The sequence below is a fragment of the Phoenix dactylifera genome, unplaced genomic scaffold, assembly GCF_009389715.1.
Source record: "Phoenix dactylifera cultivar Barhee BC4 unplaced genomic scaffold, palm_55x_up_171113_PBpolish2nd_filt_p 000447F, whole genome shotgun sequence".
Taxonomy (NCBI): domain Eukaryota; kingdom Viridiplantae; phylum Streptophyta; class Magnoliopsida; order Arecales; family Arecaceae; genus Phoenix; species Phoenix dactylifera.
The window spans coordinates 343,765-370,548 of record NW_024067879.1 but is presented as its reverse complement, the minus strand read 5'-3'; the positions used below and the strand labels follow the sequence as shown (position 1 = coordinate 370,548).

The window sequence follows — 26,784 nt, the reverse complement described above, 5'->3', positions numbered from 1 at the left end:
AAGATATTTGGAAATCAAAATGCACCATGTTAAAACCCATTTAATTTCTTATTCATGTTGGAGTTAGTTGAACCGGACCATACTTTTCAGTAGCTTTACTTGATTATGCATTCTAGGTCCAACTTGACTCCAGGATGATATTAGTAAATTTAGAAACATCTATATGGTGGTTACTTGATTAAATGCTGACTAGATGAAAACCTAGCAGTTGTAGTACCCCCTCGTCCAAGTGTGAGGTTTTCGGTTCAAATCTTCACGAAGTTGTGTTTCGAGCATGCGACCTAGGTAAATTTAATAGGTGGTGCACCCACTATTTTCTTAGTGGAAAGCAAAGCTCCAACAAAATTATGCAAGAAAACATTCAATGCTATAAATACCCAGTTATATCAACTTATAGTGCCCTCAAGTTTTCTAAGTCCTCAAGCCTTAAAGTCTCCATTTTCAACAATTCAACTTGTCCAACTAGGTAGACTCAATCAATTTTAATCCACATGGAACTTTTTACCTTATTTACATTAGTTTAAGGTCGAGAATTTGGACTTAGATGCAGCATTTTTTGTTCTTTTACATTCTTTTATGTTGCTCGGTGGATTAGTCAATAGTGAAGACCAAATAGCATTAAAGGGAAACTAATTGAAGGCATGTTGGGTCTTAAGAGATGTTTGGCAAACCCCCTTCATCTTAGATGGGCTATCGGCGATGAATAGTCCATTGATGTTCTAGAGGACAATTGGTTGACTGAGTAGCCACTCTGCAGGGTGCCGATGATGGTTGATTCGGTGAGGTTGGTCGGGATATAGAGCTAATGACTTGATCACCCCGAGGGAGGGTAGGTGGAATGAGGTGCTGATTCGGGACACATTCGAGGAGTAGCTAATTGAGAGGGTTCTGGCACTTTCAATTCTGTCTAGGGAGACGACAGACTAGTCTGGGCTTCGACAGGGAGGGAGAAGGTTCGTGCCAGAGATTTGCATGCACTGATGGGAGGGGAGACCACTCAGGAGATCGATGGAGGATGGATTTGGAGGATGCACGTCCACCCTCGAAGGGGACCCCCACTCCGTTGCTGCAGTGCCTAGATTTGCTCTTGTCTTTTGGGAGCCTCCACCTCTCGGCCATCTCAATGTGAACTTTGATGGTAGTATGTCTATAGATGGAGACAGAGAAGGTATGGTCTTTATGATCAGGGATCTGTAATTTCTATTTCTCATATTTGGCCCTCTATTAATAAATTGAAAATCCATTATGGATTATGATCTCGATCAAATCGATTCATGACTTCAGATTGATTGCTGTAGGGGGTCGGCGTACCTTCGACATGACAGTTATAGGGGCAGAGCTCAGGGCAACATGAGAGTGCATCTCCTATAAGAGACATATTCTCGGGGCTGATTGCATCTTCCTTGAAGGGGATTCAACCACAGTGATCGAATGGATACGGGATGAGGACCAGCAGGGGGTTGGACACCTGCTGCTTAGTGATATTTGCAGGCTGGTGAGAGATTGCGGCTTCTTTCAGGCCGTTCATGCATATCGAAAGGCGAATAGGGCCGCAAATTAGATCGCCTCTTTTGCTGGTCAACACTCGGATGAGGTTCTTTAGACATGTTATGTAGCCGCACCTCCACCTCTACTCCATCTCCTTTCTCTCGACTTTGCTGGCTGTTGTACTCCACCTCAACTGTAGAGGAATGGATGTGACTCGGAGAATCCAACCTCTCTATTTTGGACTTATTCACCTCATGACTCTCAAATATTTTTCAAAACAATCTGATGCTGCTTGCACAATGTATTATAATCTGCATCACCTCATGCATCGAATCCCACGTTTCTTTTAAGAAAAGTCAGAAATATGTTTTGGTCTCATTCCACTCGGATCCACATCTTCTTGTTTTCTTCCTCCAGAGCCACATGTGACTCCATCATTGATTGATGCATGAAATACTCACATTAAAGCCTCTGTTGGATAGAGGGCTCCCCACCTCACTAGTGCTAAAATAAAGTTATCCAATTTGGTCTGCTCTAATGAGCCAAACAAATGACCAAAATCAAAGAACACAACTTTGATTCACAGCCTCTCCTCATAGGTTCTTTCATACAATAATTTACGAATCATCATGTGGATTTCTATTCGAGCAAGCAAGTCCCTTGGTTCTTCCATAGATTTGATTTAAGAATCAAATAAATCTTTTCTTTATAACTCATTTCTATCATGTGGATTTCTGACCATCTCTCAAATCTTGTCCTTCCCCCATTCTTTTCTCACTTTTATCGGCCAACCACAAGACAAACAAGGCATGCGTGGGAAATTCCCCAACTCGGAAGAACTCCGAAGATACTGTCGTTATTGCGTGGTGTCCTTAGCCTCTTTGCATGGATTTGGGGTCTAGTCCGGTCTGACACGGGCCAAGCCGGTCCAAAGCATCACGGAGTACTAGTGGTGTCCTATTTGGTGGCCGGCCCAAGGCAGCCGGTTCACATGACCGATGGGGTCCCACACCAAAGGTCACATGCCCACAGAGACAAGTACGTAGGACCGTCCCTCCGGATCCTGCTAACCTATGTGGCTATGTCGGCCTAAATGGAAAGAAAGGTGAAAATAGGATTCATGCCATTGTTTTTGCCTGCACATTCCTTAATCCTCCGAAAAAAAAGGTGCTTGGAGGCAGACCAATTTGGAAGTAGAATGCCACTATGACAATAAAATACCAAAGAGATGAAGCCAAAGTTTTTAATACATCCAATATGTTGGCTTGGATGAATGAGTAGTTCCAAAAAAATTTGAAAATCATGTCTTATTGGTTTGTTGGCTAAGACTGGACCAACAAAAACAAAAGTGAGGTCTCTACATGTTGTGTATAGGATTAATTCTTCCATTATGTATGAGCTAACGCTGATATATAATGAATAATAACTGAAGTATTGCACTTTAGCATCCAAAAAACTAACATGGATATCACAACTAGTAATATGAACTCGATCGTATAGCATTCTATCTAAGGTCTCATATAAAGGAAAGTTGCATTAATTCTTTTTTTTTTTTTTAAGGGAACAAAAATTCTTACTTTTTGTTAGGTAGTATTGAGTAGTAGTTGACTCATATAAAGGACTTTGGTCAATTTAATTATGATATCATGTTTATATGTCAGGGAGGCAATAGCTACTTGGTTGCTCTTCTAGCTACTTTGTTCCTAAAAGCAATTTGTTGCTGAGAATATTTTGTAGACAATTGACAATATGAAAATATAGCGGAAACATCTTAAGTTAATTATGGGAGCATGTATTTGCACTTTGACTAGCAAATAATACTATCAAGGAAAGAAAAATCAATCTTGTAGTGTCCAATTATGTGTTGTTATGTGATTTCCTTTTATTTCTTCACGTTTAATGTTCTAAGTTTTTTGAACTTGTCAGAAATTATGTTTTGGTTTTCTTTTTAGCTAGATGAAAATTAATAAAATAAGCCAAAAAAGTTCAAGAGACAAATAAAAATGTTATTGTATAATTTGAGATTACAGCTGGTAGTAATAGTTTCTTTTTTTTTTTTTTTTGTTTGAGGTAAAAGATGGCAAGAGTCATCAACTTTCTTGTACTAATATTTATTTAACTAATTTTCAGCAAAAAAAGTAGTGTAGCTTATGAAATCAATATTTCCATTTTTTTTTTGCAATAACTAGAGAAATTGGAGGCAGTTAAAACAAAGTGATTTGTCAATATGTACACTTTCCCTTGGATTTACACCTTCATATTTTCTTTGTAATGACACGTATTCCGAGATTGCAGCTGATGAGATTACTACCTTGGCATCAGCGGTAAAACAAACAAGAACCTTTTGGAGCTTATAGTTTATCTCATTAACAGGAAATGCTCTTAGATTTTCCCACCTTAATCATGTCATCGGATAAGACCAGACACTCACCTAAATCCATATCCAACACTCCCAAGGGTTTCATTTCTAAGTGAGCCAGATACAAGACAAACTTTTTTTTTTAATGTCTTAACACATAAACTTAATTTTGCTTTATAAAATATATGAGTTGCAGTCTACCTACTTCGCTCATTGTCTATGGGAACAATCTTAATGTGACTGCATGATCAAATATTGTTCTGTTGTATCACAGGTACACCTATTTTATACATTGTGAGTGCTTAATTTACACTAGGCTAGTGCAACAACCTCTGAATTATTAGTTGAATTGCATGATATACTACCACAACATATTTATGATCATATAATACGATGCATCAATTCTGTCGTTAAATCCTTGTAACATGTTGTGTAATTATGCTGCATATCTTGTCTATCATATGCTATGTAGTGCACGAATCTATTAATTCCAACAGATGAAAAAGTTGTGGTTCGCATTATGTATCGAAATGGGCATAAAATTTGGTTGGGTATGCAAGGAGAAGCAATCTTATGTAAATGCATGTAAAATGAGAGAGAGTCTTCTACAATTATTTATGTATCAATTGGTGCAACAACTCATCCTCTCAGTAACTCATAAAAACCCTAGGACCATGGTAAAGAACAAATTAATAAATTGCAGCAACGCAAGTGCCTGGGAAAGTGTCAAGGAAAAAAGGCACATTATGGAAGAACCAACTAATTGCTGACAGCCATGTCAAGATTCATCTCCTTCGTTGATGGAATCACAGGAGTCTGATATGAATTATTGCTGAATCGACTTACAAATGTGAATTTTTTAGTTTAATAAAATCATGAATTTTGAATTTTTATTCTCAAGGCGTGGTGCTTAACACTGACACATGAGAGTGTTATTACAATTTATCACTGCTTTGGCTCTTAAGAAATAGTTAAGCACATGCATCATGTTATTTGCCTGGAATTTGCAACAAGATCCAAGTTTGCAGGAGAAAGACAAGGTCGTGCTGAATTATATACATATACCCAAAAGAGTAAACTAGAGAATCCCTCTCCGTGACATATAGACCAAGTATATAGCTCATTCGAATAGTTCATAGAATGGTACGTTAACTTAAAATGTGGACTTAAGTCGAGCCAAATTCCATTCTATTTCCTCTATTTGTTTTTAATATTTTTGAAGTACAATGTAATAAAATATGATAATATGAATTTTTTTAATAAAAAAATTTGTTTGTGATGTGACTTTTGTTATTTATGTAATTTAGGTTGTGTATTTGTTATACTGGAAAGTAATGTATACAGGTTTAAAATTTATTTTTATAAATTATTTTTAAAAAAAAATTACTATTGCCGACATTTAAAAGCATCGGCAATAACTAAACTGGCACGCCTATACCGACACTTTTAAGCATTGGTACTATACCGACGCTTTTAAGTGTCAGCAATATCAAGCCTATACCGATGTTTTTGAAAGCATCGGCAGGAAAAGTACCGACGCTTAAGCATCAGTAAAAACTCTAAAAAGCGCCAGAAAATATTATTTCTTTTGTAGTGGGGTGCCAGGTGATGAATGGCTAAGTTTTAACTCATGAGAAAAAAAGTTAATCCCATCATGCATTTTTCTTGGAATGTGCAATAAGATCCACAAGCAAGCTGGGAGTGCAAGTAGAAAGAGAGCGTTAGATGCAATTATTTATATATCCAAGAAAGTTGATTAAAATTCCCTCTCAATAGCATATAAACCTCTAAGATCATAATGAAAATAAGAAAGAATGAAAATGCGAAAAGACAGAATGGTTCTCAAACTTGCACCAACCCTAGGCTCTGAGACAGCCTCAAAGACAGAAAGCAAAGGTAGACAGCCAGGAGTCCAATGCCCACCACCCTGTCGAGCTTCATGTCCTTCCTTTGCAGTATCACCAGGGCCCACAGCAGCCCCCCTATCATAAACCCTAGAATCTCAAGCAACGCTGGTGCCACTGGAATCACAAATGGCTCGGGGTACACAGCCCAGGCTGAGACCACCAGCGACAGCCCTAACCCAGCCAAGGTGTTGAAGATGGGTCCAGCATAGCAACCAGACATGGCAATCTGGGCCCCATCCTGGCCCCCATTCATGGCCATCGCCACATTTGCTACCAGGTCTCCAATGGAGTTCCCCCATGCAAGGACTGTTAACCCTAATATGGCAGGGCTTATCCCAAAGATGTGACCCAACGAGACCAAAAGCCCCACCAACTCCTCAGCTATGATGTAAGTCCACAGCACACTCATTAGGAACCCTCCCGCTAGCCATGGGAAAAGGACCCTGTTTGGTGGGCTAGCCTTCTTTGTTGTATGGAGTGCAGTGATCCCTAAAACCAACCCTACCAGTCCTGCGGATAGGTATACTGTCAGCCCTTCCTTTGCGCCCATCCCTCCTCTCTTTGAATTCCATAGTGCTGCTATTAGAAGTGGTGCGAAGGTGGCCGAGGCCACTGCAAATGGCCTGCACCACCTCTCCTCGGACACATCGGGTATTGTCAGCCTCCTCGGAAGGTATAATGGCATGTCGATGAGGTAGAGAAACCACCCGACGTAGTATGATGCCATGGCTTTGAAACTGGAGTATGTCGATGGATTCTGCTGCTGTTGGTTGGCATCTGGAGGTGATTCTTTGGCAGGCTCCTCGTCGTCGGGCTCCTCGTTGTCGAGGATCGGCACGACGAGGTCCTCGTACTTATCGCGGCAGATGTGGGTGGCGGACACGAGGGAGACGTAAACGAAGTAGAGGGAGGCGAAGGCCGTGGCCTCCCAGATATTGACGCGGCCGACGAGGAGGATCGCGAGGAGGGACGAGAGGACGAGCACGAGGAAGCAGACGTCGCGCACGAAGCACGATCGGTCGATGCGCACCGCGCGTGAGCCCGAGCGCGCCGCGCATACGTTGATTATGCCCACCACCCCGCATGACACGAAGAAAGCGCCACCGAGAACACTGCTCAGGCCCACCTCGCCGGAGCCCGACCGGAACGAGACGATGCTCGCAAACACGTCGGGCGAGCCATTACCCAGGGACAGAAGGGTAACCCCAGCTATGGTTGGTGATAGCCTCAGCTCCCTCGACAGGCTCTCCACAGAGGTGCAAAAGTACCGAGAAGCGGTGTTCCCTAGGAGATAAAACAGGACTAGTAGCCAAAGGGCCACCAGTGCATACCCTAATGGAGAATATCTCCCACAAACACAATAGAAAATATGGAGATAGTTGAGATAACCTTGGGAGACGCATGGGATGTGGGTCTTGAGGTATAGACACTTGGAGTGATGATCTTTAAGCTTTTTCAGACCAATGCAGCCATCTCCCTTAGGAGCCTTAATGGTTGTGAGGTTGAAAGAAGGTGAAGGAGACCTTATGTGAGTGGTGAAGAAGAAACATAGCAGCAGCAGAAATGTACTGTTTATCAGGGCCTTGAACTTGTTGGAGAACACAAATGCCATATCCAAAAAGCTCTCTCTCTCTCGCTCGCTCCTGTTAGTACCAGTCAGCGAAGAGAGACAGAGAAATGTTCAAAAAGACAGCTTGGGCTGTCATGGCCGAGCAAAGACATAATAGAACAGATAAAGTTTGGTGGTGGGTGAAGAAAGAGGGCTATGAAAGAGAGAGAGAGAGAGAGAGAGAGAGAGAGAGAGAGAGAGAGAGAGAGAGAGAGAGAGATGGCTATCACCTTGGTAAGTCTTTTTGGTGGTTGGGTTCCTTGGATTAATCTATGGGGCTTATAAAGCCTTGGTGGTGACCTTTTTTTTTGGGTCTTGGGGTTGTAATAAGTACAAGAAAACTAGACTACAGGAACAACAGCAGACCATTCTTACTGTAAAACTAGACTACACTTCAGGACCAGGACAGGCGTCAGTCTATGGTTTGTGAGTGATGGTGTTTTGTGTAGTTTTAGGGCTTCCATAGCTTGAGCGAGTCTGACGGGCATGTTTCACGTGTCACTTTTATAAAACGTGCCAAGGCTTGTGAATATTAAAGTGGGGGCATAAAATTTAAGAGTACAGTGGGATTGTGGGAGGGTCAGTGATTTGATTCGGAATAAGATTACCGGACGTAGTCGGAAGCCGGTTGGAAAATTCCCCAAAGGGCTTACGTACAAAAGAATACGGGGGGAAAGGGACAGGGATAGCAAATTCGTTAGCCTAGCTTTTACCTTTATCCTTTTTTGTTGTTTCTTACCTTCTTGTTTTCTTTTCTTTTCTTTTTTTTATAGAAAGTGATGGGGCTTCTAGCTTTCTTGTCCACAAGTTTTTGCTGAAATTAATGATGCAGATTGAATGATTTGGATGCAGTCCAAATGGTCTGGGTTTGGGATTTGGACCTAGCCCAGCTAGGGCTTGTCTTAAGGTAAGTTAGGTTTGTTCACAATATTATAGGCCAAAACTCAAAATTTTTAGCCACTTTGCGTTGATGTTCATTGTAAACTAGTAAATAGATTATTATTTTTGAGCTGGATTACATGCAAAAACTAAGTTGGGTATTTAGTCTACTGTGAAATGCAGAAGAGGAAGGATAGGGGTCGCATCTTTTGCGTAAAAGAAACATTCACCTTTCTTCGTACAAATTCTATATTGGATCGTGCAATGATATATAGTTTCGAGATCTATACAAGCAGATGAATAGAATTTGGAGTGTTTTGAGATCTGTGCAAGATACAATCCAATAGTCGAGATTGTAAAAGAAGATTCATCATTCTTTCACACGAAAGGTACAGACATCGTCCTCTCCAATTTTCTCCCTCCTTCATTCGTCCTTCTCTCCTGGACTATCACGGATGCCGTCTCCATCGGGTCCTACAAGCACCATCTTCATCTCTTCTGATGTAAAAGACATTTAGAGTTCAAGTTTGAATTATATCTGTCGCGCGAAAAAATGGTCAATCTTCTCTCATAATATCGACAATTGGATCGCACCATGCATAGTTCTCAAAACATTCTAAATGCCCTTATTCATCTAAACTTACAGATCTCGAAGTGATTACTGCGTAATCCAACAGTGAATTCGTACAAAGGAAGGAAGCGTTCTTTCACGCGAAAGATACAACTCTTTTCCTTGGAGTACCATCGCATAAGTCCAGACATTATCCAATGGACAGAATTTCCATAAATCCATGTGTACCTACAATAGGAGAGTTATCATCTTAAAGGAAGCACTCAACTAACCCCTTTCTTGTTTCTACCACATTTTTTTTTACTATTATCTTTCTTTCCACCCTATTCTTATAGTTAGAAATTTCTGATTCTCATGACTGGGTCACTTCGCGGACCATACAAAACAATCAAGCATACAAAATCTCCAGTCCTTTACAAATCATAATGAACTTTACATGCAATAAATTCCATGAATATACAATCATTAAAGATAATTTAAGATTTGACATGAGACTGCAATATTTTGTCAGCATGCAAATCAATCAAATAAAACAGAATAAACGTATAATATGCAAAAATAGATGCAAATCAAGCACGCTATTACATATAGATCTTTACTTGTCCTTAACTATAAAGACAGATTCAAAAACAGATCCCTGAAAATTATTTACAGGGCCCTGCTTTGTTATGAAGTTGTAGGACAGGCCAATTGGACTCAATCTAGAGCCAAACTCTAGTTGGTTCACCTAAACCCAAAACTAAATTAAGTTAAAAATAACCTGGTTTGGTTGAGCCAAGTAAGTTTGTTGGTCCTATGTGATCTAAAGGGACTCAGGCCAGGCAGACATAATGCTAAAATGAATGTGTGATATGCCATTGAAATCGGTCTAATCTGACCATTTTAGTTGCATTGGGCCCAATGGTAACGAGATTGAACCAATAGACATAATGGGAAGATAAAGAGACTCAATACAATACACAAGATCAACAATAATTATGATCCAGACAAGCCCATCAATATAAAATCCATTTGTGCTAACTGCATGATCCAGTTACTAGCAACCAGATCCATTATTATTTTACAATCTGCTGAGGATGTTTATGATCCAATAAGGAGGGGTAACACACTCCTCTCTCCATTAGTGCTAAATGTGGAGGGAGTTGTCGATAGGCCAAGACCTAATCAGCCGGCCACAGATCCACCGCCGGCATTTTATCCAATGCCATGAATCCTAGTGGTGGACCATGGTCGGAGGTGAAGATCCTTTTTTTCAAAAAAATATTAGATAAAGCCGAAACAAAAGACAAAAAAGCCTGCAAGATAATGGAGTAGCAAAGGAAAAAGAAGATATAGGAGAGAAGAGGAAAAAGAGTATGCGGTGAAACTAATCTACATGCTTGACGGCTTTAATTGATACCATAATATTGACTTCATGGGGGCAATTAAGACTTAAGGGAGGACGTTGACTTCAAGATCCCTGCATCGGGACCACATTTGAAGAAGGGCCACATGCAATCCTCAAAAATGGTGCATTGGTTTTCTTCTAACTTGCTTGCTTGATCTTTATGGGGAAAAGAGTCTCACAAGCGCTCAGGTTAACATTGCGACCATGTCCTTAGGTTATGAAGATGTGCATGGATCCACTACGATTTGCACCATAGTGTTGTGATAGCCAAAAGAGGTAGATGGCCATCAAACAAGACGACCATACATGCCATACATGGCATGCCTTATTTGATGATCGTCCATCTTCTGATGGCAGCCATCGAGTATTGCAAAATACTCTGTAGTGCAAATAGCTCACCATAGAAGATCCTAGGTCTATGAAGATAAAAAATAGGTGTTATCTCCTTTATCAAATCCCGTACTGTAACTCCTTCACTTTATGCACTTTCGAAACCCTAAACCATATTTGTTTTCGAGGCGTGCATGGATTACATAGCCCAACCTAAATATATTGGTATAGGCCATCCAGTTGACCTCTTAGTTTGGATTAAGACCAACTTGAACAATCCAATTGCATTTCATCATAAAATTTCTCACAAGGTAAAGGAGATCATAAAGCGGTTGGAGTAAGAGGGATCCATAAATATCAGCCAACACAAAGGATCACTGGGTGGGGTGGGCCATGGGCTGGAGAACATGCAACATGGTGACTCTCCAAGCGTTCAGTGAGGCCTCATCTCTATTTTTTCTTGGTCATCCCACTGCTCATAAATTATCTTGTAATATAAATAAACTTCTGAGACACCATTCCCTTGGAATCAAATCTCTGGGACAACCTATTTGCCTGATTGTTCCAAGAACTATTTAGGCCTAGACAAAATTTTGCTCCAAGGTTGAGCTTCAGTTTAGGCTGAAGAAGTTGCCACAATTAGTATTCTTGATCTATTCCTTTGCTTTTTATATATATATATAAAAGAAATTGACGGGAGAGCTTTATCTTTCTTTAGTTATTAGATACTAAAAACACAAAATAAGATTTAAAGGAGAAAGCAAGTTGCGTAATACCCCATTTTGGCATACTTGATCATAGGGAAGTTAGTGCGCTCAAATTTCGAAAGGTGTTTCATCATATGCTAGCTTGAATAGGTGTATAATATGTGTATCATTTTTTTTTTCGAGAATGATCGATGACGCACATACAATTATAACATAAGCAACATGATTAGCCCTTTTCTTTATTTTCATAGAGAAAATTTAAGATATTATATGAGCACTTTAGTATCTATCATGTTGAGCTCCAAACTTTATCTGTTACAAGCATTAACAAATTCTTTGGTACACCATAGGCTGGACAAGCTCATCGACCCGAATCTCACATGAGCAAGCACATAGATCTCATACAATTTTGCCCGGCCTGATTAATTCAAGCTATGAGGGTGTAGTAGTAGTAGCAGCAGCAGCCTATACAACTTCTTTGCTCAATTTGAAATATATGAAATGATATATCTTGGTCCAACCATAAACTCAACGTCGATACGGGTCAGGCTTTAGACTGATACTATACCTGGCTTGACCCACTTGGACCCCATTTATAAAGTACGATATTAAAAATTTCTGGTGTATTAACAAACACACAAGCATAATTCTTCTCCATTTGTGCTTGGGTTAACTTTTCTACTAACCCATCTCAGAAGGACCAGGTAGGCCCACTGGAAATTCCCAGTTGAGCTTACCAATTGAAAAGATGAGTAAGCCCAAAAATGCCATTCTTCTGATGTAAACCTCATTCTCAATTCAATTTAAGACATTGTCAAAATTATTCTCTAGAGAGAATTGAGTCTTCCTGGTCTGGTTGTTTACATACCATATTTGTTTTTTAGCAAAAGCTAGATCCTTGTTGCATTCAATAGCTGTAAGTTAAGCCAGAAAGGTGAGGGACCATATCACCTTGATAAAAGCATTCAGATGCAGTACTAATTCAATGGCTTGATTACACCTTGATGTTACATACCAAGGACACTAAACAAGTGAATAAAATGACTGTATTAGTACTCAACAAAATCTCATTATAATTTTTCCATGCGCATCGATGAAGATGTTTTAAGAATCAGCCAGAATGTTGTTATTGTATTATAATGTTAAAATACTATCACAATGTTAACCATGTAGGCTATTATGGATTTGCAAAAGTAAAAGGCAGTCCCTCAAAAGCTAAAATTTACGAGGAAATTTTTTTTAATCAAATTTCAATAAAAACTTCACTAGATTGTTTACTGTCAAGCATGACAGAAGGTTGAATTCATTTCATTATGGTTCTTAATTGATTACACAAATTTTATTATGTAAATGTTTTGGTCACAGTCTCTGTGGTTGTCATTTGAAATTCTTTTAAAGGTCATAAAACTTGTGATAACATCCCTAAGCGGTCTAAAACCAAAATAATGCAGTTATGGTGATTAAGGCAAACCATAACATAGATCAAAGAGCATCGAATTATAATCAATTGTAAGAGATCTTATTATTTGTGAACTATTTAATGAAAAAAGGAAATGAAAGAGGACTCAATGTGGCTGGCCTATATCATGTGTTTAGGCACTCCATTGGTGAATTGCATGAAATTTTTTTCTGACCTAGGTCCAAAGGTAGGTGAACTCTTGATGGGAAAGTAGGTTTCATGTTAAATTTAGAGGTAGGCCTAAGCATATCTTAAGGTGCAACCCTCAGTTTTTCTGGTGCCAGACCTAATGCAACCAGCCTAACAGAAGATTCAATTAAGCAACCTCGAAATTTTATTGAAAGTTTGGTGAATTCCAAGTACAAAGAAACACCAAACTGATGGCTCTGGCATCAATTCTTGATGGTTAGAGGCATATGTTCCATGGTTTCAGAGGACATCAAATTGCTCTCAAGGTAGGGCCACACAGTTGGGTGGTTAGGTGGATACCTTCTTGTTTTCTGGCAGGATCTTTATGATGCACTTAATGAGTCTGATGCAATCCACAAGTTTCCAAAGGGAACCTTCCAATGAAATGGAGGTTGGACTTCAATAAAATCAGGCAGTTTGCTCCCAATCCCCAGAGATTGAAGTGGGCTTCTGATCATTTGACACATGCTCCTTGCTGTAGGCATTATTTGGGCATCAAATTAATCATATAAGAAAAGAAGCTCAATTATGGGCCATTCATTTGCTATAACTCAACTTACCAGGTTAGTCACATGTAGATTCTCAGACTTGCAAGGAAACCTAACACCCAAGAATCCAAGTTACAACTAAGGGTGCAAATGGGTCGGGTCGGGTCCTGAGTGACCCCGATCGGATCCGGTTTTTTGTTCGGGTCCTAATTTTGGACCCAGACCCAACCCGGTTGAAAATCGGGTTGGGTCCGGTCGGGGCCGGATCCGAGTCGGGTCGGGTTCGGATCCGAATCGGATCCATTTTTTGTGCTTTTGGGAAAGAATTTTGGACAAATCTAATTTGGCCATATCACAACTATGAGGTGCTGGGTGACCCATGACTTGAAAGACTTGCAATTGACCTCCAGTCAGAACAGATGACCCGTGACGAACTATGTAAGTCCGTCTACAAGCCAAATTTCATATCACACTATTTTTTATCTATATGACTGATTGGACGGAACTTGGTGTCTCCCAGCTCCCCTCTCAGGAGGGCAAAGAAAATCCCAGACCTTCTTTCAAAATCCAATTCCATTACATGACCCATATTCAGTTCAGCGTTCCCTCACTTTCTCCCTTCAAAAGTCAAAAGAAACAAAAACCAAAAAACAGAAGGAAAAAAAAACCCAGCTACTGAGACACCAGAGGTTACAACAGTGTAATAGATTGAGAGAGAATCCGAGCTTTTCCTTCTTTTTTTTTTCTCTCTCCCTCTCTCTTCGGTCCATTCGAATCGGGTCGGGTCCGTTCGGTAAACCCAGACCCGACCCGAAAATGATTCGGGTCCAATTTTTGGACCCGACCCGGATCCGCGGATCCTAAAATTTGGGTCGGGTCGGGTCTACGCAGGTTGGGTCAAGTCGGGTCACGGATCGACCCGACCCATTTGCAGCCTTAGTTACAACAAATGACTTAGAATTAGTTTTCCACTAAAACACAATCAAATAAACACAAAGTGCTTACATAGAATTATAGATACTGATGTTGCAACAAAAAGAAGTGGATTTTAAGCCATCTTTTCCCAAGAGCTTTTAGCATGTCCATAGATCACTAAAAGATAGAGTTCTTTGAAATCTAAGGAGTGACTAAATTATTATATCCACAAATTTCTTCCCTATCATGGGTTGGTGTTGCAGGTACTGTGACTAAGGATTAGTATTTTAAGCAACAACCAACAAGTTTTCTTGCTTGATGAGAGGCTTCAAGAAGAGAAAAGGCTGAGGTTTATTTTGGGCATTTTAGACATCATCCAAGAGTCCAAGCTTCACATGACTCATGGGACAATGTCCCTTGGAGAGAACTTTATCTTTTCCAATACCAAAGCTAGGTGGCCTCACATTTTAGCCATGCCAAAAGGGATCCTATTTGTTGATTGATATTGTTCTGCCAACTGGAATCCTCCCTTCCAAGGAAGGAATCAGTATCTAATCTGCGTGGCTGCTTTCTTTTATTTCCATCATGGATGAGTCCAATCTTGAACACATTAACTACCACCACTCAAGATAACTACTTTTCTCCTTCCACCTCTCTCTCTCTCTCTCCCCTGTTTCTTTTTGGAGTTAGACTTTTGGAAAGTAAATTTTGTTTTCCTCTGATTCAATTCATTATGTTATAGTGCTATTACTTTGATAAGCATCAACACTTCTATGATTTGCTAACCATACCAACCCTCTCTCTCTCTCTGTCTCTCTTTCTCTCTGAGAGGAAACATGATTTCATGAATCCACTGTGTTCCTTCCATAACCATAGAGAATATCTCAATCTTCAGCCATCTTATCTCATACTATTGTTCTAAACCTCTCATAGATATAAGAAATTTAATGTTCTTAGCCAAATTCTTTCTGTAATCTTCTCTCAAGAAACACTTTTCTGCAATCCACTCTGCTGTAGTGATTTTCCCTCTTTTCTTTGGAATGGGAAAGGAGGAAGGAAAACCTCCCCCTGAATTTATTAAAGAATTAGAAGAAAATTAGTGCAACTATAGTGCTTTTTCTCAACTCTGTTACAGTCTCCTTCCTCTTCTGATCAACCATATTTCTTGATTGTGCTAGCTTCTCTCTCTCTCTCTCTGTGTGTGTGTGTGTGTGTTTAATTGTGTAATTTCTATCATAAGCATTAAATTTTCATGATTTGCCACCCTTCTCACTCACTCCAAGATGGGCATCAAAATTTTCATGATTTCCTTCATCCTCACATCATTGCTCCTCTCCCTTCTTCTCATTCCTTCTCTCTTAACTAAACCAAACTCCACATTCCACCTCGCAGGCCATCTCAGGCCATCCTCCCATACCAAATTATATCCAGTAACCTTTGCCTATCTCATCTCTGCATCGAAAGGCGATGTCGATAGGCTGCAGCGCAGCCTCACTGCTCTCTACCACCCTGCCAACTACTACCTCCTCCACCTTGACCTCAAGGCATCGCCATCGGAACGAGCCCGACTATCCGAATTCATCTCGAAACACCCAACATTCACCCAAACTGGCAATGTTTGGATCATCGGGAAGTCGAACGTCGTCACTTACAGAGGCCCAACCATGCTTTCCACCACCCTCCATGCAATGGCCATTCTTCTGAGGAGCTGCCAATGGGACTGGTTCATCAATCTAAGCGCCTCAGACTACCCACTTATCACTCAAGATGGTAAGTTCCTTAAGACCACAAGGCTAGCTTTGGGCAATTTGAATAATTGTTGCAATGATAGTTCTCAAACACCTTTTACAGATCTAATTGCGGCCTTCTCTAAATTGCCTAGAGATCTCAACTTCATACAACACTCCAGCCACTTAGGATGGAAAATGTAAGTTTTTCTTTTATTTTTCTTGAGTATTAAAAAGATTTGTGATTTTGGTTCATAGGAGTGGAGTTTGTTACCTGAAGTTTTAATCCTTCTGGTTTTATAGCAACAAGAGGGCAAGGCCAGTGATCATAGACCCTGGGCTCTACAGTCTCAATAAATCAGAGATTATTTGGTCTACCAAACAGAGGAGCCTGCCTACTGCTTTCAAGCTCTATACAGGTTTTTACTCTTAACTAGTTTTCCTGTAGAATTATGTCTCATTAGCTGTCACCACATATGTCATGATAGCATCATGATATGGATGCATTAGAATATAATTTTATGTTAAAGGACAAAACTCATGTTACATTAACAGTACACTCCAAGCTCTGAAAAATGTGTGGAATCTTGAGGTTAATGCTGCTCACATGTCAGTAACAATGCACATCCATCTTGTCATGTGGCAATGCATATAGACATGCATGTACCACAAGAAACTAAATTACAGTAAGTAAAACAAAATGGTGCAGAACTCAATAAAGATTCTATTTCAAACTAGTTAGTGTTCGTAAAAGAACACAGATGGAAAGAAAACTTATCATCGGTTGAGGCGTATTATCACTGTCCTTAAGAATAGATCTCGTCCCTCGAAAAATAAATCTCTATTCTCGCCCCTCGGAGAATACATACATGTGGGGATAAACAAATTCATAAATGCATACAACCTAACTAAATATTTAACAGAGAAGAAGATTGTATAAGAGTTGCAACAACCCTCATCGATGATTATTAATTTTTCAGATCCAAGAAGAGAGAACGATAACTTAAAATACGATAGAAATGTTATTCCACAAACGTAAATTTATGACAGTCGACGACATTGAGAGATTCAATATATGGTATTATAGAGACAGTGTTTTCTGTTTATGAATTAGTGCAGTTCAAGGTGCAATGCACTAACCATAATATGACATATTCTATACAATGGAAACCAATGATGGATACATGTGTCATACTGACATGATCATGTGAGCAAGATCCTTGGCATCTGGGGAAAGGTCAAACCCAATACAACTTTATTTATTTGTTTACTAACATCAATGTAAGCTGTTTGCTTTCAGCCTTTCACATGGGTTGTTCAGCATCACATGCCTCTCTTCTATTGAAGAGGACCATCTGAGAGTGCAGGGGACTCAACTTGTTACCTCTGAAAAAGTTCTCCCTTGTTCAAGGGCCCTTTTCAGAACTTAAAAATGGATTTCAACATTAATTGGCTTGCTTAATGTATTGATACATATAAATAGTAAAAAATCTAATTGCAGGTCAGCTGACCACCAGATTCAAAGGTTGGTAACTTGGTATTATTACTCTTAGGAAGAGATGATAGGATGATAATTCTGAAACATCTATCATTGCCATTAAATTGAAAAGATATAATTAATTGTAGAACCTTGGTTTTTTGCCATTTTTCTTCCGAAAACTAAAGATTGGATTCATGATTGGATTCACACTCTTTGTTTTTCAGGTTCAGCTTGGACAATACTTTCGAGATCCTTCGCAGAGTACAGTGTGGTAGGCTGGGACAATCTACCAAGGACCCTCCTGCTCTACTACACCAACTTCATCTCATCACCTGAGGGCTACTTCCAAACAGTGATCTGCAACTCAGAGAATTATCAAAACACTGTAGTAAACCATGATCTACATTATATCAAGTGGGACAATCCACCAAAGCAGCATCCACTCACTCTAGGACTGCAGGATTATAGAAGGATGATTCTAAGCAGCAGACCCTTTGCAAGGAAGTTCAAGAAGAATGATCCAGTGCTAGACAAGATCGATAGGGAGCTCCTCCGAAGGCGAAATGGGCAGTTCACCTACGGCGGGTGGTGTTTGGATGGGAAAAATGGTGTGTGCTCTGGTGCTCGAAGAGAGAACATGGGTGTTCTAAGACCAGGAACAGGCTCTAGGAGACTGAAAGTTCTTTTAACAAAGCTGCTCTCCCATAAAAATCTGAGAAGGCAATGCAGGTGAATACTTTAGGGAAATGTATAGAGAAAAATTTGTGCTGGTGAAATTTCTTTTAAGCTAAGGTGAGCTTGATTGAAGCTATATAGAGTTTTTTGCAGAATTGGCGGAGATGGGCTAATATAATGATCAATCTGGAACCAGATATATTGTGATACAGATAAACAAATGAATTGTCCAAGTTGAATGAAATACTACAATAAATTGAGATTTTTCATGAAGTGGCATCTCACACTTGACCATCCTGGTGTTTGCTTGTTTTTGGGCCCAAACTAGGAGGTCATCTTTCTTCATTATTTACATGATGAGCCAGAAAGTTCTCTTAAGAATGAAAAAATTGGAAAAAGAAAGGATTAGTGCATTGTGTCATATTTTTCGAGAAGATGCATCAACTGGATGATGTTCAGTAGTTCGAGCATCAAATCGGTTCTTTTCAACCTTCTTCGCTTCTTCCTTTCTAATTCTTCTGTAAATTTACCATAATTGCATGTAGGAACACATCCATCTGGAGAGGGATGGGCCGATCGAAACTTCTAATTCATGTTATCATTTCCTGTAAGATCCAGTTCCTATGAAGGCTATACTCTTCGCTTGGCTAGCAATTAATGATGATCATATTTTAAAGAGAGCACCAAAACAAGAATTGGCTACCATCCCCTTAGCACTCAATCAGCAACCAGTTCAAGGAAACCACCTTGCACCTTCTCCCTGCATAGCCATTATTTAAGATTTGAACCTAAATTTAGGTGGCAGCATTCTTGTGATATTCTTAGGAATAAAGAAAGATATACACACTGAGGGTAATCTAACAAGCTCGTACTGTTTCCAACCAGGGGAAAAAAAAAAGCTTCTTGTTTGTGCACAGCTCGAGTTTTGACTTACTCGGTTAAGCATGCAAAAGTGATGCATAAGTGGTGAATCTGATACCAATTCTTTTCAAAACATAAAAAGCCTAAAAAAAATTCATAGTTGGAATACTGTAAACATCAACCAAAGAAAAGCATGATATCTGACAGAAATTGATTTCAACAACATTATGTACTTCAAATGTTTTTGTTTAACACATGGTTTGGACTTCGCAAAGTTTAGATAAATTTTTACCACCCCTTCTATCTTTTTTCCTTTTTTTTTTTTTTGATGTTTCAAAATCAGTCGCTCACTAAGAGAATATGTTCCAAATATGTTCCGCATCAAATTTGTCACCCTCATATACAAGCTTCATAATATCCAGTGGTGTCACAAGCCTGTCTAATTGTATATCAACACTGTGGGAGAAGAGCTAGTATTGATAGGGATTGATCAGCATTAAAACAAGCCATGAGAGCTACCTTCAGGTCATCACAGGGGCATCTTTTGCAGCTCCCAGTGTTCTACTCACCTTGCATCAGGGCAGAACTCTGATAGATCAACATAGCATCCCAATCCATGTCTATGAAGCAGTCTGTCCCAGATGCTTGACCGAATTTTAGCGGCTATGCATGATGCAGAGAATAATGTTTGAGAGTTGCGACAATGAAGGATGATAACACAGTATCACATAAACACTTCTTCAAATACAGGCTTTCTGCGAGAACCCTGAATCTATGAAAGAGTTTCTTGTATAAGTGGCACCTCCCCCCAGCATCTTCCTTTTCGGCCATTCTTCTTTTCTGGGCAACATATCACTAACTGCATCATAAGCCCTTCCCTTGGACCCGTTTAGCCATTCAGCCTAATTCAGAGTCCCATCAAGAATCATCAACATCATTTGTGCTGCATTCACATTTCAGACCGACCTCTCGACCAGAGCTCTTTCAACCATCCATGAACTAGGTTGAAATCATGAACTGATGGACTATTCAATTATGGATCCACTTGAAATTATCCTTCAGCACATTTAAGGCACGTAAAGCTAACATGGGCCAAGTCTCACGAGCTTTAACTTGTCTTTTTTATTGTCCAAAATGGCTATCAAAACCCTGTATCCTTGCTGCAAGAAAAGCTGAAGCAAGATGCTACTCATATCTACCAGACTTAATAGTTACAGATCAAAGGATCAAAATGTGGTTGAAAATTACCCTTGCGCCTAAAACATCCAGCTCTACCAACTCTGTGCAGGTAAACTTCACAATCAGGTTCTGAGGGAGTATCATGTTTTACAGGAAGATCAAAGTTTTTAACCAAATTAACCTTTCAAAAAAAATGAATTAGAACTCGAAACCCAAGTACTATAGAACTTAGGAAAGCTAACTCCACTTAAATACATGATAGTACCTGTTCTCGAGCAAAACCTCAAGCAAGAAGGTCACTCGTTATGAGGACACGGGTTAGTCCAACTTCAAATTCCTGTATAATTTTGTCTCTGTCTTCCTGCTTGAGTGCACCTTGAATTGACATGCACTCGTAACCCTCCTTAGCTAATTCCGTTTGTAACATGGTGGCACTATTCCTTGTCCGGACAAATATAATAGTCTGCCCCACCTTTTGTCAAAATTCGAAAAATCTTGTCCTTTATCACTTCCATTTTTGCAAGTTCATCTGGACATTGAACCTTGTACTGCTTCATTTTTTCCAATGTGAGCTCTTCTTTCTTCACAAAGATCTGATTTGCATCCTTAACCACCCTTGATACAAAAGCCTTGACAGATTCATTAAAGGCAGCAGAGAAGAGTAGCACCTGGTGCCAAAATTAACAAGAAAAAGAACAATAAGTTCAACTTTATCAAATTAGACATTTTTATATTATCTTTATAGTAGATCACTGAAAAGAAAAAATCATTTCGGCGAGAAGTGGAAATGTTTTAACTCATAAGCATCCTAAGCCATTAAAATAAGATATGCAAATAATATCTACCAATAGATATGTTTGTTACATCTAAAGCAACAAACAAGGTTCAGACTGCTACTTTTCACCACATCGTGAACCAATAAATGTAACACTGAAATGACCTTTCCTGGTGACAACAATTCTGAGGAATAAAAGTAGGTGAGAGCTTTGCATAAAAGAAAACCCTCTTTGTGCATGATAGATATAACATACCTTTTTGGGAAAATAACCTTCTTGCTATAATTTGTGAATAGCTTAAAAATTAAAAGAATGTGTATTCCATCACAGAATGGGAACGGCTCTCTGAAAGCAGTGGATGCTTCATTTCCCTTAACTTCTTTGCCTCCTGTGAATAGCCTATGAAGCATGGAAGGAAGGGGGGTGCTGCTTATCACATGAATCAACATGCCCAAGATTCAGTGAGATGATGAAACCACTCCTCTCTTAAGAAGAGGTGGACTTTGAAGGAGAGACTCCAGATGACCAGCCCTACCTTGGGTTACTTTTTTTGGCAGATATCATTGCACAGAGTCCCTTTTCTGTATTTTCAGAGTATCCTCTCCCGACAAGCCAATTGATGCTTTCTCACTCTTTCAAGGAAACAATGAAAAGCAAGAGGACCTTATCAGGAAAAACAGCTCTGAATAAACTATATTGTAAAGGTTGTACAGATATTCCAAGCAAAAGGTTCAACAATCATGCAAAAGATAGATAATTTTATGCAATGGGAGATAAACTTAACTGAATTAAGAAGCCTTCTGAAGTTCAGAGTCTTTTACAAGGAAAAGGGGGAGGGAAGGGGGCGGGAACTTAAAGGAAAACAATCTAGACCCAGAAAAATTACCTGACCTAAAATGAATCAGGCAACAACTCTTCAACTCAGACATCTAGGCCACCAGCACTTATAGCATTAAACATTCAACAGATGGAATAGATTGCTTCATATTCATGCAACTGATGTTTTCATTTATAGAACATGTAAAGCGTGCTCAGATCAGCTACAATCATACACTGCTCCAGGTTCCAAATAGCATAACAATATCAAAAAAGAACATATCTTGGTACTGATGATACTCTTGAAGCATACTTAGGTCTATAACTATCATAAAGTCAAAAACATGATACAAAACATTCAAGAAGCTCATCAATTGTTTAACATGCACACGCATACGTCATCCATCTAAAACTATATTCCTTCTGTTTTGGCTTGATTCTTTAAATTATTCAACAACTCTTTGAATAAGCCATGAACAGCCAAATACAAAGTCACTATCAGAGTTGTTCCATATGTCCAGTGAAATTATTTAATTCATTCTCTCTCCTGGCACTTACATATTTTTATCTCAATGTATTAGGAGTGTCCAAGACTAATTATGGGATAATTGTGGCATCTTGATTTCTTCTTAACTTCATTTGCATGGTAACTTCAAGTTTAGGACAATAGAAGGCATCAGCACCTCACCTTCACTGGAAAAATTCAGGACCATAGCACAAGTTCAAGAAATTTTAACAGGAAGAAATCTAACTTTTTCTATATGGTTTGATCTTCACAGCAAAACAATGTAAAGTAAACTGCCACAACCAAGGCTACAAGATCCGGCCAAAACCAATTTGTTTCGGTTGTGGCAGATAAATTAATCCTGAAACTAATCTAGTTTCACATTTCAGCCTGTTTCATTTGACTATGGTCCAGTTTTGTCAAAAGTGACTGGAACAGATCACTGATGCAATATTAATTCACTGCTTGGCTTCTTTGCATCACCTTTATATGTTATATGTATAGTTGGCTAACCAGAGTGAGTTCCAGGCCTTTTTAAGTAAAATGAAAAGGTCCCAACAGACATAGAGTTCAAGTGACTTTTATTTGTTGGCATATCTAATCTAAATAAATAGATATATACCTTCCTAAGGAGGAGGAAAAGACTACTTTAACACATTCTATGCCAATTAATTGAATATACTAACATAATACCAAGAAAAGAAAACCATCTCTCAAAATAATTGACTTTTCAGAATTCTGAGTATAAGACAGAATTAAGCTGCTTTCTTATTCAAGATTTGGACAATAAATCACCTAGGAGTGATAATATGCCCACTCATAACCAATAAGAAATAAAATTTCTACAATGGTCGTCACTATTTCAATTCAATATCCAAATGCAAGTTAAAATTTGTATATTTTACTCTGATAGATGCTTGCATATTTACATACTAGACAGCTAGGTTATATTAGACAACTAGCCTGGTAGTATAATACTAAAAAACATTTTAAATTGATGCATAACATGATTGTATAGCATTTTCATTGGCTACAAATACAAATTTATTTTTTGTAATTTCAGAATTTCAATCCAGAGTATTGAAACCAAACACTCAGTAAGTCCAGAAAAACAAAAATTTTGTTATATATGTTATTTTAGCTTATTCTGGTTTTTCTTTTTTTCCAGAACTCATGAAACTTGGATCAGAATTATCAAAATTTAGCAGGCCCAACCAAAACCAAAACTGAAACTGGTTCTTTGAATCTTGAATGTAACCCAGCTCTCCAAAGATTCACAAACCCAGTAATATTTTTAAGGATAAGCCTAATGGCATTCAGCCTTTACGGTGATCTCAATAAACTTGAAAATGCTGGCCTTAATGATCGAATAAAATTAGCAGAAAAAAAGGATCTCTTTCTCTCTCTCGCGCGCGCGCATAGATTGGTCCTAAGAGGTGCACCCAAGCGAACCCCAATTTGTTGGGAAAAGACTTTGACTACAAAGCCCTAGAAATGATAGGTCCAACTTAAAGATCCAGAAAAAAAAAAAGGAAAGGAGAAGAAAGAAAAAAACACATGGAAGTAATAAGAAGGTAATTTAGGACAAGACTATTTTTAACGATTTGGATATGATTTGGCTAGGAAAAAGTTGCATAGGGATCGATGGTAATAACTGATATATAGAAGGAATGAGCCTTGCTGCTCGATTTTAGTGCAATTATTTCAACATATTGATGGACTGACGTAGCAAACAAAATAAAATATCCCATGCCAATAATCAGAGACCCTATCTACAGGGTCATTGCATGGATGAGGACTGTAATTGAACATGTACCAACATTTGTACAGTCACCATTACATGTATGCTCACAAAATCATTCTATGTTATAAAAATGACAATAAATGTTATATGATCATGAACATATCAACAATCATTCAAGTTGAGAAGATATACAAAACCCACCTCAGCTAACATGCGGTTGGCCCCATAAAAAACAAGGATCTTCACATCCTGCGTGGGCAACTTCTTTGCCGACATCCCCTTCTTATGGTCCCAGGAGTGCCAATGACTACTTGATCAGTTACAGGTGGACGTTTCGAAATTGGGATATAATTTGTTGAGTCCGATGGTAGAGCGCATATGGAAGTTATACCAGTATGCTTTCCCATCTCCAAAAGAACTGCCTGATTCTGTAAAATTGTACATTAAGTCACAAACTGCAATGACATGATAAATGCCAGGATACAAAATGCATCAAGTTAACAAACCTGGATAGCCAGCTCTCTGGTAGGACATATGCATACTGCTTGTGGTATCTTTTTTCCAGACTCGGCTCAGCATCCCAAGCACAAAACACGTAGTCTTTCCAGACCCATTGTGGGCCTGAGCCACCAAGTCCTTGTGCGGCGGAAGGGCTGGATCTTGCTGGGCTTACTAAAATTCATCTCAAGCTTCAAACCCTTAAGAAGCTCATCCAACAGGGGTAGGTCCTCTAATTTAACAGCTGATTCATAAACTGTGTCCCCCAACGTCACTTGCACAAGTCATGATGAACAAAGGCAGAAAAGATCAAGTAGGAAAGAAACTAAATATCAAATTCTCATGTAGAAGTCCTTTAGGACACCTTTGGTTCGCGGGAAGAATTTTTTCTATTTAGAATATTTTTTTCTGAAAATCTGATTTCTGAGAATATAATGCATGAAAAAATGATTTTCGCATGTTTGGTTATCCATGAAAAAGTGGTCATTTCAGAGTGGCTTATATTTAGTTGAGCATCTACTTTCCTAAAAAAATTATATAAAATATTTATTATACTTTATTAAAAGGAAAAATCTTATTCATTGACTTTGATAGCTTAAAGGTAGTTTTGGAAAAAAAAAAGGTCTCAATTCCCAACCAACAGAAAAGTAGCTTTTCTATGTCATTCATGGGTTTTTCTTTTCTATGAAAGATGGAAATCTTATTCTTATATGAAAATGCTACTTTTCTCTCTCTTTTCTTTGAAAACTCCAACAGAGGTCTTTTCTCGTTTCCGTTGCCCACGCTATTCCCTTTCTTTTTGTAATGTCCGGGCCCAATACAGACCGGGCCCAATACTGTAGGGCCCAGTTAAATAGTATTGGGCCAGGGAAGGGTTAGCAGGCCTTGCAGGCCCAAGAAGAGTAGGCTGCCATCTCCCCGAGGGCTGAAAGGACAGTACCACCAGGTGGCCAACGGAGAGACCCCCCCACAGAGCATGCACAACAGAAAACCGCCACCTCTTCCTCCCCTCGACAGCCGAGCTGTGAGCTGGCCGGAAGGGGAGGGCAGCTGGTGGCTCCCGGGGCTCTGAGGAAGGAGAGGATGCCACCTCTCCTTGGGGTCAAATCCTAAGCCAAGTTTTTATAGCCCTAAAACCTGCTAACCCTGATTTTTGATATACCCCCCTAAACCTCTAACCCCCTGGAATTACTGTGCCAGAGAGCTTGGCCCTGGAGCTGGAAGCAGAAGGTACCCCACAGCCCTAGGAGAAGAAGGAGGGACTTTGCCGAGAAGGAAGAACTGCCCAACGGTAACCGGCAAAAATCCAGGTAAGAGGCCCCTTTTTAATAAAATTTTAGGGAGTGGAGAAACCCTCTGTGGGGTATTCTCCCCTCTGTTTCAACTATGGGACAGAGAGGAGGAGACCGGCAGAAGGGAGAAGGGTCACGGGCCGGACCCATAGACCTCGAACCGGCCTGAGAACGGCCGCGGCCCAAGGCCAGGCCCGATGACCACTCGGGGAGAGCCGCCTGCAGGGCACCGCAGCCTCGGCTGCGGCTACTCTAGGGCTCGGGGGGCAGCCCCGGGCCGCCGGTCAGGTTGAGCCGGCAACCGGCGTGGCCACAAGGCCGCCAGACCCGGCCGGACCACTGCCTCCTCTCCGGCAAGAGGCGGTGGTGCCGGAGGGAAGGACCAAAGAAAAGAAAAGGAAGAAGGAAAGAAGAAAGAAAGAAAGAAAGAAAGAGAGAGGAGGAAGAGGCCGTAGATCCGGCCGGAGGAGAAGAAGAAGGCCGGAGGACCGGCCGAAATGGCTAGGGCTTCCGATCGGAACCAAGAAGAGAGAGAAAAAGGAGAGGAGGAGGGGACTTGCCCGTGTACGGCCGTGAGCGTCGCCGGTGTGGGCTCGGCCGGGGAAGCCGAGAGCTCGGCTGCGGGCTCGGCCGAGGAAGCCGAGAGCTCGGCTGCGGGCGTCGCCGATCGCGGTCCGACCCCCTCCCCGTGAGGAGGAGACCATCGACCTCCCTTCACCGGAGAGGAGAGGAGAGGAGGAATGGGAGATCGGGATGAAAGGAAGCTTCGGGAAGGAGAAGAAAAAAAAAAAGAAGAAACGGTGAAGAAAAAGAAAGAAAAAGAGAAACAAAAAGAAAAGAAAAGAAAGAAAAAGAGAAGAGAAAAGAAAAGAGTGGGTTAACGGGCCGGAATCGGGTTCGGATCCACATCCGAACCCGCAACCCGTTAAGCCAAAAAATCGAA

General features: G+C 40.0%; 2 protein-coding genes and 1 pseudogene across 2 annotated transcripts; 1 reads left to right on the top strand and 2 right to left on the bottom strand.

Moving 5' to 3' along the window:
- Positions 1–5,623: 5,623 nt before the first annotated feature.
- Positions 5,624–7,505, bottom strand: LOC103722814 (cation/calcium exchanger 1-like). The gene has a single exon (XM_008813507.4). It carries the CDS (start codon positions 7,364–7,366, stop codon positions 5,690–5,692), a length of 1,677 nt encoding a protein of 558 aa, XP_008811729.1. The 5' UTR covers positions 7,367–7,505; the 3' UTR covers positions 5,624–5,689.
- A 7,192-nt stretch (positions 7,506–14,697) lies between these two features.
- On the top strand, positions 14,698–18,443 carry LOC103722805 (beta-glucuronosyltransferase GlcAT14A). Its single transcript, XM_008813496.4, has 4 exons — positions 14,698–16,058; positions 16,140–16,215; positions 16,319–16,434; positions 17,720–18,443. The coding sequence occupies exons 1-4, from the start codon at positions 15,572–15,574 to the stop codon at positions 18,226–18,228; spliced, it is 1,188 nt and encodes a 395-aa protein (XP_008811718.2). The 5' UTR covers positions 14,698–15,571; the 3' UTR covers positions 18,229–18,443.
- Positions 18,444–19,345: 902 nt separating this feature from the next.
- Positions 19,346–24,833, bottom strand: LOC103722815 (annotated as a pseudogene).
- Between the last annotated feature and the right edge of the window lie 1,951 nt (positions 24,834–26,784).